The sequence below is a fragment of the Panulirus ornatus genome, chromosome 68, assembly GCF_036320965.1.
Source record: "Panulirus ornatus isolate Po-2019 chromosome 68, ASM3632096v1, whole genome shotgun sequence".
Taxonomy (NCBI): domain Eukaryota; kingdom Metazoa; phylum Arthropoda; class Malacostraca; order Decapoda; family Palinuridae; genus Panulirus; species Panulirus ornatus.
In genome coordinates this window covers 18022827-18035078 of record NC_092291.1, presented here as the reverse complement: position 1 = coordinate 18035078, position 12252 = coordinate 18022827, and the positions used below count along the sequence as shown (strand labels likewise).

At 37.7% G+C, this 12252-nt stretch overlaps 1 protein-coding gene across 5 annotated transcripts in view; it reads right to left on the bottom strand.

Annotated features, from left to right (window-relative positions):
• LOC139747405 (WD repeat-containing protein 44) overlaps positions 1-12252 on the bottom strand; it is an 88594-nt gene that overhangs the window by 48684 nt on the left and 27658 nt on the right. For 3 of the 5 annotated variants that reach the window (XM_071659731.1, XM_071659733.1, XM_071659735.1), the window contains exons 8-11: positions 10939-11073; positions 8258-8465; positions 6615-6721; positions 6186-6236 (exon numbers count right to left, since the gene is read on the bottom strand). In XM_071659731.1, coding sequence (XP_071515832.1) covers positions 6186-6236; positions 6615-6721; positions 8258-8465; positions 10939-11073 — 501 coding nt within the window. The remainder of the gene's footprint in view (positions 1-6185; positions 6237-6614; positions 6722-8257; positions 8466-10938; positions 11074-12252) is intronic. The other 2 variants (XM_071659732.1, XM_071659734.1) reach the window with 1 other exon arrangement.

The window sequence follows — 12252 nt, the reverse complement described above, 5'->3', positions numbered from 1 at the left end:
TTTCCTCTCTTCCTACACGTGCACATGCCTTACATCCTCGATAAAAACTTTTCACTGCTTCTAACAACTTGCCTCCCACACCATATATTCTTAATACCTTCCACAGAGCATCTCTTATCAACTCTATCATATGCCTTCTCTAGATCCACAAATGCTACATACAAATCCATTTGCTTTTCTAAGTATTTCTCACATACATTCTTCAAAGCAAACACCTGATCCACACATCCTCTACCACTTCTGAAACCACACTGCTCTTCCCCAATCTGATGCTCTGTACATGCCTTCACCCTCTCAATCAATACCCTCCCATATAATTTACCAGGAATACTCAACAAACTTATACCTCTGTAATTTGAGCACTCACTCTTATCCCCTTTGCCTTTGTACAATGGCACTATGCACGCATTCCGCCAATCCTCAGGCACCTCACCATGAGTCATACATACATTAAATAACCTTACCAACCAGTCAATAATACAGTCACCCCCTTTTTTATTAAATTCCACTGCAATACCATCCAAACCTGCTGCCTTGCCGGCTTTCATCTTCCGCAAAGCTTTTACTACCTCTTCTCTGTTTACCAAATCATTTTCCCTAGCCCTCTCACTTTGCACACCACCTCGACCAAAACACCCTATATCTGCCACTCTATCATCAAACACATTCAACAAACCTTCAAAATACTCACTCCATCTCCTTCTCACATCACCACTACTTGTTATCACCTCCCCATTTGCGCCCTTCACTGAAGTTCCCATTTGCTCCCTTGTCTTACGCACTTTATTTACCTCCTTCCAGAACATCTTTCTATTCTCCCTAAAATTTAATGATACTCTCTCACCCCAACTCTCATTTGCCCTCTTTTTCACCTCTTGCACCTTTCTCTTGACCTCCTGTCTTTCTTTTATACATCTCCCACTCAATTGCATTTTTTCCCTGCAAAAATCGTCCAAATGCCTCTCTCTTCTCTTTCACTAATAATCTTACTTCTTCATCCCACCACTCACTACCCTTTCTAATCAACCCACCTCCCACTCTTCTCATGCCACAAGCATCTTTTGCGCAATCCATCACTGATTCCCTAAATACATCCCATTCCTCCCCCACTCCCCTTACTTCCATTGTTCTCACCTTTTTCCATTCTGTACTCAGTCTCTCCTGGTACTTCCTCACACAAGTCTCCTTCCCAAGCTTACTTACTCTCACCACCCTCTTCACCCCAACATTCACTCTTCTTTTCTGAAAACCCATACAAATCTTCACCTTAGCCTCCACAAGATAATGATCAGACATCCCTCCAGTTGCACCTCTCAGCACATTAACATCCAAAAGTCTCTCTTTCGCGCGCCTGTCAATTAACACGTAATCCAATAACACTCTCTGGCCATCTCTCCTACTTACATACGTATACTTATGTATATCTCGCTTTTTAAACCAGGTATTCCCAATCACCAGTCCTTTTTCAGCACTTAAATCTACAAGCTCTTCACCATTTCCATTTACACCACTGAACACCCCATGTATACCAATTATTCCCTCAACTGCCACATTACTCACCTTTGCATTCAAATCACCCATCACTATAACCTGGTCTCGTGCATCAAAACCACTAACACACCCATTCAGCTGCTCCCAAAACACTTGCCTCTCATGATCTTTCTTCTCATGCCCAGGTGCATATGCACCAATAATCACCCATCTCTCTCCATCAACTTTCAGTTTTACCCATATTAATCGAGAATTTACTTTCTTACATTCTATCACATACTCCCACAACTCCTGTTTCAGGAGTATTGCTACTCCTTCCCTTGCTCTTGTCCTCTCACTAACCCCTGACTTTACTCCCAAGACATTCCCAAACCACTCTTCCCCTTTACCCTTGAGCTTCGTTTCACTAACAGCCAAAACATCCAGGTTCCTTTCCTCAAACATACTACCTATCTCTCCTTTTTTCACATCTTGGTTACATCCACACACATTTACAAAATGTACAGCAAGTTTTTTGTTCAGAGAAATTTAAACCATCTTTTTTCATTTTATGTCTGAGGCTCCAGTTATGGACAAAAGTCCATTTTAAGGCCAGGCCTTAATAGAAATATAGAGAGGATTATGAAAGAGAAAAAGAGGAGAAAAGGAAAAATATTTAAGAATGTTGGAAAAAGTGAAACACCTGCCTTTTAAAATGTGCCAAATCATAACTGCCCAGTTAAAGGTCTTATCAACAGTAGCCTGCAAACATCTCCCAGCAACTTTGGATAAACTGGCAAGAGAAAGGAGTGGGAAAACACTTTCTAACCAACTTCTTCAGTCTCTCGCAAACTTTTTCAGGTTGGACACTGCAGTTGATATCCTCTAAATAAATGAATTTTATTTTTTTCTGCATATGCTCTACGATAAATTAATCTATATCAACAAGAGAATTATCATTCTTTGATCTTTTGCATGCAAATCTCAAAATATTGCAAATTTCATCAAAAGATTGGTTCCACCATGGGACTGACAGTCTTGGGTTTTTGTTCTTAGTTTTAAAAATGCTTTTCTTAAGTGCATCAAAAATAATCTTAAAAAAAACATACACTTTTTCAGCATCAGGAAAAATCACACAACCTTTCCTTTAAGTGGTTAGAATTCTAGTTTTATATTCATACCAGTGAGCCAACTAAAATTTCTATTTAGAGAGGCTATTTGATGTAGAATTTTCTTATCAACTCTGTAGGATTGAAATGTGGTCACTGCAAGGAAAGTTTTGAACACATGACAAATCAAAATCTGGTACAATATCACGGGAACAAACTAAGAGGTCAATACCTGAAAGTTTCTCTGTGTGCTTTAAGGTAACTAGGATTACCATCTTTTAAAATACAAATGTCAAAGTTCAATAAAAAAAAAGTCTTCTGTTAATCTCTCTTGTTTTGATTATTGCAGTCTCTATCCTATAAAGGGCTGCATGCAATGATGTCACAAAACAGAAAAAAATGGCTTGATTTACCAAGTTTTCAAGATCAACAAGCATAGATTCTTCTTTTAAAGGGAGATATAAGAAGCATTCAGTAATTTCTGATTTGGGAAATACTGAGATTCAGTGGATTGGAAAGGAAATATAACTAAAGGAGTTAAGGGGCTTAAAAGTAATTTCTTACAAAATTAAGACATCAATCTATGAAGATACTTGTGCTTTGAGTTTGCTTTCTGATGACTTTATTGATTCAGACTCAAGCCAAGGCAACAGAGCAGATGATTGGGATGGACCTCTTATGTCACTATACAAGGATTCATTCGCACTATTCAACTCGGAACTAGCAGGTTCTTAGTTAGATTTTCGGACTTCCTCATCTTTATGCTATCAGAAGCAACTCATGAGCATTCCTGCAGGCATGTGCTCAAAGGATTCTACCTAAATGGAGTATCCAAAGGATGCTCCCAGGAAGGAGCAACTAAAGGCACCCCCCCCCTCAATCCCTACCAAGGAAGCATCCAAGTAATGGCTCCTACCAGCAGAAACACCCAACCGATGTCCCCTAAAGAGGGCATCACAAATGATGATTCATTCCCTGAGAAGGCACCTGAAGGAGCATTTGATCCACCACCCCTGTGAAGGCGAGGAGTTTTAGTATTATCAGGGGGAAGAACTTTTACTCCTTTTTCTTCAATTGGTGAAATAGCTTGTGATATGCTGAGCTTTTAATCTTTCATTAGAACCAAAGCACTTTAATATAACAGCAAAAGACCACTTCAGGATGGTCTGTTTATATCCCTTCTTTGCTCTGTAAATCTTGTTTTTTTTTGGTGTATACAGAGGTTACAATCGGTTTTTCTCTTCAATTTAATGCAACATTTCTGACTGGATTTGTGTAAACCTCCATAATTACAAAAGTTAATATTTTCTTACATACATGGGATATGCTAAAGGGTTCTCCACAAACCAAACTTTACTATAACCAATCTTACATTTGTCCTTTGCATGCTGATATAGTTGATATCTATTCCATCAAATTGGGGATGAGTTGTACAGTTTGACACTAACATCTTTCCAGCCAATATTTACCCCCTAAGGGATTTCTGGGCTGTCAAACATCAGAATCACAATGTTTGTATTCACTCTTTTGCTATAAACTTTCTTTGGTATTCTTTTCATACTGATAATGTTTAGAATTAGGTCTTTAAGGCTTTCTACACCTTCATTTCATGGTGGTCAATGGGAAATGATTCCTTTTGAATGACTGAGGTGATTGGTAGGACTGATCCATGAATAATTTTTTTTCTTTTTTTTTTTTCTTTTTACAATGATGATAAAAGACTACCTACTCATTTGTTTTACATTCTGCATTTCAATCTATCAATATTTTTCTCCAGTACCTTTGCAATCTATTTCCTATGATTAAAGCAAATTGCATTCTTTGAATTTTCATTCTATTACTTTTCTATCTGTTTCCAATATTTTCTAGTCTTCAAGTCTTTCTTTACCATTTATCTAAACTTTATCATATTCCTTAATACATTCCACTGGCAATTCTTTATTACAAAAAGTAATACAGCCATAATCTAAGGCTCTAAAAATTTCAGAAAAAGTTATCTTTCTATGTGAACATACTACTTAAACATTTCTCTCAAAATTGCAAAAACATTCAGAGCCAGTCTCTATTCTTTTAGCTTCATTTCCTGGATTGGAGTCCAGCTTCATTTCCTGAATTGGAGTCCAACTTCATTTCCTGAATTGGAGTCTATGTTGGTCCAATTTTCATAAGATTCAAACCCCATTTCCATGCCAAGGTCATACGGATTTTCAGGAGACAGTACACATGGGTTCTCCTACATTCAAGTTTGAAGTACGAGAATGAATCCAAATAAAAAGATATCTCAAATCCTTTAGATCACCCCTACATTTCCATCAAAGTGTCCAGTAGAAATGTAATAGTAGAGGGCAAACTGGACAATGCTTGGAATCTAATTTCCCTGGCTGCCACTCCTGGATCCTCAGGCAGTCACTAGTGGATTTTCCATCATTAATAAATCATTCAATCCTCTTCAGGTGGTGCAACAAACACAAGAATCCTACAATTACTTCAGTGATGAGATGTATTCAGAATGAGATTTCTTATACATATAATATTCCTCCTGACCAACTTTAGAAGAATCAGGAAATACCCTCTCTATTTATGTCAAAAGATCTGTTTTTGGTTTAAGGACAGAACAATGGAGACAAACATGTTTCCAATGAAATCTATGAAATCCTTCACACCTCATAAGTATAACAGACTGTAGCAGGATGGGTGATGATAATGAACTTGAAGTTCTACCACAGCTCCAAGACAGTTACATGCCCGAAATATGCTCAAACCCAGGCAAACAAACTACTCACTGTGATAAGGAAACTTAAAGGGGATACCAGCTATTAAAGGTTTGTTTTTCTTTTTTGATGTTGTAGGTCTTTCAGCATTTTCATACTTGATTGACATTTTGCAGCATCAGCAAGGCAGCACCAGGAATAGATGAAGAAAGGCTGCATTCACTCACATCTATTCTCTAGCTGTCAAGTGTAATGCACCAAAGCCACAGCTTCCTAACCAAAACCAGCCCCACAAACCTTTCTGTGGTTTCCCCTGACATCACAACAACCCATACATACTACACCATTTGATGCACAACTTTCTTCCTTCTACATGTTCATGCCCCAGTAACTCAAAATCTTTTTCACCCCATTGTTCTATCTCCTTGTTCCCTCCACTTCTAACACATATATCCTCCTTGTCAAACCCTCCTCACTCATTCTCTCCATTCCACCAAACCATTTCAGCACAGCCTCTTTTAGCATTATGCTGAATTAATCATAAAGGTTAATTCCTTTTTCTCCTTTTTGGAAATTTTTTTAAGGCTAGGTGAAAGCAAAAATAGACCAAGCTTACAACTAAAAGGGTTAAAATGTATACAGCCAAAAAATTTATTTAAGTATGGTACTGTTTATCATTCATACACTCATCAGTCTCATCAGTGTTGTGGTATATTACATAAAATACTTATAAGCAAAAACTCCAATAATGAATAAAGAAATAACAAAAAAGTTATCTTATAAAACAAAGTACCAAAAGTATAGGATAGACAAGGTTTAGGTGCTAACAACTGCATCAACATACAGCCAATACTACAGGACAGTTAAAATTACTTATAATGCCATACAAACTCACTTTGTCACTCATGAAGGCATCAAATTCAACGGGAGACTGCAAAAACCATTCCTTCAAAGAGAGGAGATGTAAGTTGTAGCTAATACTTAAAAAAAAAAAAAAGGCATCACTCAGGGCTATGATATCTAGGCAAGAAATATTCACAAAACAGAGATATGAAGATGCAAAAATAAAAGAAAAATCTAAATATCAAAATTTTGTATACATCTTAGTTAGTGGAGAAGAAGAAAGAATAAAGCTTTGTCATAAATAATATTTTGCTGTGCAGGAAAACCAAACCATTTCTTCATATCTAAAGTTCACTGCAACACTTTAAAGATCTTTCAAGAAAAGCAGCTTGAGCTTTAAACAATCATACATTTTCCTTTGTTAGATGCATGAAGAACAGCTAAAAAGGATTGAAATAAGAAATGTTAACATGCAACTCACCGCATCAGAGAGCTCTTTGCCAGAGTCGGACCGTGTTCGCACCATCAAATTTAGCTGCTTTGTCTGTCCTTCACTACTGGACGCAGGACTTGCTGCAACATCTATGTCTGCAATGAAACATATTACATTCTATACATTACAACATATGCCAAAGCTATATTTACTGCTGAATACATTATACTGCTCCATTTTCACTTGCTAATTCTAAAGGATTTTCTGTCAAATCTAATTGTTTTCTATTCAATTCACACATAATTCATTGCGATACATCATGGAGATATTTCCATGAAGAGAGCCTAAAATAATAAAGCTATTCCAGGCAATGAGATACCCTCACTGCATGAAATACATTACTGTATCCCTAAGAAAAATTATCAATATACTTAGCACGTAAAGTCAAGGTTAATAATTAAATCAAAGTTAATACACCCATCAAATGAAAAATACCATTCCAAATCTAATCTGGAACATACAACCTCCACAAAATTACTGCACACATCCTTAAGTGATGCCAGTGTGTTAAATGTTCAAATGGAACAGTGTCATCCACAATCTGGCAACTTTAAGATTCCAAAGATGAAAGATACTGCATCCATGCTCACAACCCATCTCTGCCTGGGAAAATGTTGAGAAACTTTCCTAAATTGGTGGGCTTGATGCTCAGAGATAGATGTCACAAAAAATTTGAAACTCAAAGTCATCAAGGACCAACCTTTTGGTTTCTGGTAGAGCTGATTTCCAATATGATATGGGTCCAATACACCAAGTTAAATAATTTTGTAGTCACTCTATGCATTTAAGAATCCTCTAAGTTTTTTTTGCAGAACAGCAATGTACTTTTGTCTCATATCTTTGTAGTATGTTTTAGAAATTACCCTTGACTTGATAATTAACTATCTTCCTTGTTAACATGCTTTCAGACTTAAAACATTACTCACACCAGATATTTGTTGCCATGCATATATCACCATGTATCTTTTCCTTCTTTCTAGACTGAAGAGCTCAAGCTTTTTCAGTTTCTCATGGTATATCATATGATCTAATCCTACAGTTATGCTTCTGCGGTGTTTCTCTTTTCTTTTTAAATTGCTTATTTCCTTCCATTTAACTGGCAACCATACAACATAAAGTATTCTATTTTGCCTGTTCTTGAAACTAAAATGCCAACAAAGTAAACAAGTATGAGAGAGAAAGAAATCATCTCCAATCTTTTAAATTTTCCTCTCTATTCATTTCCTTGTAAGGCTCTTGTAGGAAAGTATCACCACAGAGATATACAGAATTTGTGGAGACGAGAGAAAGAGAAGAGTATTGAGCTATGAGTACCTAAGATTAGATTCTGCCTTGTGCAAGGCTAGTATGTGGCATTCATCTAGTACCTTACTTATTTCAAAAAGGCAGTTTTATCTCCACTATCACTCAGCTGCTACAAGAAGAGAAAAGGAAAAGAAAAGAAGGCAGGATAACAAGTGAGGAGAAATGAAAGAAAGATGAAAAAAGGAGAGAGAAAAAAGATGCTACATCAAAAGAAATATGAAAAAAGTGAAAGATAAGAAAATCAAGAGACAAATCAGACAGAGTATGCATATGCAATTTTCTCTGAAACAAATATGTTTTTACGATATCAACATGAAAAAACCAACCAGAGGTTGGAGTATCAGAGGGAATGGAGCCAGGTGTGCCAGGTGTACTAGGAGTTCCTCCAGCTGAGGGTGGTTGATGGGCGGAGTTAGTTTGACGACTAGGAGCACGGGACACTTCAGGAGTAGAGGCTTGGCTTGTAGTATCTTCAGCTTCCAATCTTGCTATTTCTTCAGCACTTGGGCCAACTGCTTTGGCATTTTCTGAATCCTGATTATGAAAAGTAAGGAATACTCATTATTGGTTAATGTTCCCAATACAAGAAATATCAAAAATCTATCTGTCTGTCTATATACATGTGTATGTGGGTGGGTTGGCCCACTCTTTTGTCTGTTTCCTTGTGCTACCTCTCTGACGCGGGAGATGGCAATTACGTATAATAATGATAATAATAATAATAATAATAATAATAATAATAATAATAATAATAATAATGAAGCTTGGGCTTCAACCTTACTGTACCTAATAACCTTGCTCTTATTCACATTACTCTCAGCTTTCTTCTTTCACACACTTCACCAAACTCAGTCACCAGCTTTTCCAGTCTCTCATCCGAATCAGCCACCAGCGCTGTATCATCAAGCGAACAACAACTGACTCACTTCGCAAGCCCTCTCATCTACAACAGACCGCATACTTGCCCCGCTCTCCAAAACTATAGCATTCATCTCCCTAACAACCCCATCTATAAACAAATTATATAAATCATATAATATTGTTGGAACTACTATTCTTTGAAATATGTCCATTTTTGCTCTCCAAGATAACATTCTCTCCTTCCACACATTCTTCAGGGCTCCCAAAACCTTCTCCCCCTCTCCCACCTTGTGAATCACTTCCGCTTCCATTCTTACATTTACTGCCAAATCTATAGCCCATGCATTGAAACCATACAACATTGTTGGAACCACTATTCTTTCAAACATACCCATTTTTGCTCTCTAAGATAACGTTCTCACCTTCCACACATTCTTCAATGCTCCCAGAACCTTTGCCCCTCCCCCATCCTGTGACTCACTTCCACTTCCATAGTTCCATTCACTGCTAAATCCACTCCCAGATATCTAAAATACTTCACTTCCTCCAGTTTTTCTCCATTCAAACTTACCTCCCAATTAACTTGTCCCTCAACCCTACTGAACCTAATAACCTTGCTCTTATTCACATTTAATCTAACTTTCTTCTTTCACACACTTTACCAAACAGTCACCAACTTTTGCAATTTCTCCTTGAATCAGCCACCAGAGCTGTATCATCAGTGAATAACAACTGAGTCACTTCCTAAGCCCTCTCATTCCCAATGGACTCTCTCCAAAACTCTTGCACTTACCTCCCTAACCACCCTATCCATAAACAAATTAAAAACCATGGGGATCGATCACACACCCCTGCCGTAGACTGATCTTCACTGAGAACCAATCACTCTCCTCTCTTCCTACTTGTACACATGCCTTACATCCTTGGTAAAAACTTTTCACTACTTCTAGCAACTTATCTCCCACACCATATACTCTTAAGACCTTCCATAAAACTTCTCTATCAACCCTGTCATTTGCCTTCTCCAGATCCATACATGCTACATACAAATCCATCTGTTTTTCTGAGTATCATATGCCTTCTCCAGATCCATACATGCTACATACAAATCCATCTGTTTTTCTAAGTATTTCTCATACACATTCTTCAAAGCAAACACCTGAACTACACATCCTCTACCACTTCTGAAAACACACTGCTCTTCCCCAATCTGGTGCTCCGTACATACCTTCAACCTCTCAATCAACACCCTCCCAATTAATTTCCCAGGAATACTCAACAACCTTATGCCTCTGAGCACTCACCTTTATCCCCTTTGCCACTTCGCACATTCAGCCAATCCTCAGGCACTTCACCATGATCCATACATACAGTGAATATCCTTACCAACCAATCAACAACACTGTCATCCCTTCTCAATAAATTCAACTACAATATCATCCAAACCTGCTGCCTTGCTGCATTTCATCTTCTGCAAAGCTTTCACTATCTCTTCTATCTTAACCAAACCATTCTCCCTGACCCTCTTACTTCGCACACCATCCCGACCAAAACACCCGACATCTGCCACTCTATCATCACACACATCCAACAAACCTTCAAAATGCTCACTCCATCTCCTTTTCACTTTTTTTCATAAATATTCGCCATTTCCTGCATTAGTGAGGTAGCACAAGGAAACATATGAAGAATGGCCCATCTGCTCATATACACATTTATATACATATATATTTTTTTGTACATAATTGCCATTTCCTGCATTAGAGAGGCAGTCTCAAGAACAGAGGACTGAGCCTTAGAGAAAAAAATCCTCACTTGGCCCCCTTCTCTGTTCCTTTATTATCCAGATTATAGATGGGAAAGTAAGACTCATGTCTGTCAGGAGGGTGTTGGTCCGGATAGGTGTTAATGTGAGATCACAGGGCATTACAGTTTTATTACAATGAGTGGTGAGAGCACGAATTTTACCCCCCGAAATTTCAAAAGGCTTGATGAATGACTGGGTGGGAGTAGATAAAGGACAGAGTTACTATTATAAAATTTTGTCACTATGCAGCACCCTAAACACACGTTCATGATAGCCTAAATTTATATCATAACAAAGACAAACATCAATGGAATACAATTTACAAAGAATAAGACCCACCTGTGGTTTAACAAGATAGTCTCCACGGACAGCCTGACGTATATCTAAAGACTGGCCAATGCTGATGGCATCAACAGATGAGAGAGTGAGGGAAGGAGAAGGTAATGATGACACACTTGCTAAACTTGCTGTATCCTGAAAGAAAACATGGTGCTCGGAAAGGACAAGATCCTTAATATGATGACATGCAGTACAAATACACTATATGCTTTCATTAATTCACCAACTGCAGGTATTCCCTGGCAGCTTCATTGATCATTTGCTACTTTGTAGTACTACAAACTGGCCATGAAGGCTCTCAAAAGATGGACTCAAAGGGAAAGAAGATAACAGAAAACAAATATTATGCACATTCACAATCAAATCTAATCCTAAATTGGTATGCACAGTTCATCTCAAGGTTTCAGTGCTGTTAGAAAAAGTCAGTGGTATAAAGTTCTACACATAGGCAAGTAGTATATAATTCTAATTGATATCAAACCAGAAAAATTTTCTTTTTTTTTCTGGTTAATCTATGTGTCAAAGAATAAACATAGTAGGTGGAGAGGAAATATATTCCTAAAATGCTGTTAATTTGTATTTCCAATGAAATTAAATTCATCATGTAATCTTCTAAGAGACCAAATTAACAAAAAACTGCTGCATTAATCTACATTTGGAGATAATCACTTATTTTCAGGACATAATACATGAACATGGAACTGCAAGTTCATGTAAAATCATACAGAAATAAAAGGAAATTGATACTAAACAGGGACAGGTAGACATTCCAGCTGAGATACTTTGATGGTAAACACTGAAACATTCCTGTCATAACACAATTTTACACCACATATTTCCACACCAAACTAATCTTCTTCCTCCTCACTTGGCAATCAATCACTATATATATATGTCTCCATGGTTGTTTAATTTGTTTATGGATGGGGTTGTTAGGGAGGTGAATGCAAGAGTTTTCGAAAGAGGGGCAAGTATGCAGTCTGTTGGGGATGAGAGAGCTTGGGAAGTGAGTTAGTTGTTGTTCGCTGATGATACAGCGCCGGTGGCTGATTCATGTGAGAAACTGCAGAAGCTGGTGACTGAGTTTGGTAAAGTGTGTGGAAGAAGAAAGTTAAGAGTAAATGTGAATAAGAGCAAGGTTATTAGGTACAGTAGGGTTGAGGGTCAAGTCAATTGGGAGGTGAGTTTGAATGGAGAAAAACTGGAGGAAGTGAAGTGTTTTAGATATCTGGGAGTGGATCTGGCAGCGGATGGAACCATGGAAGCAGAAGTGGATCATAGGGTGGGGGAGGGGGCAAAAATTCTGGGGGCCTT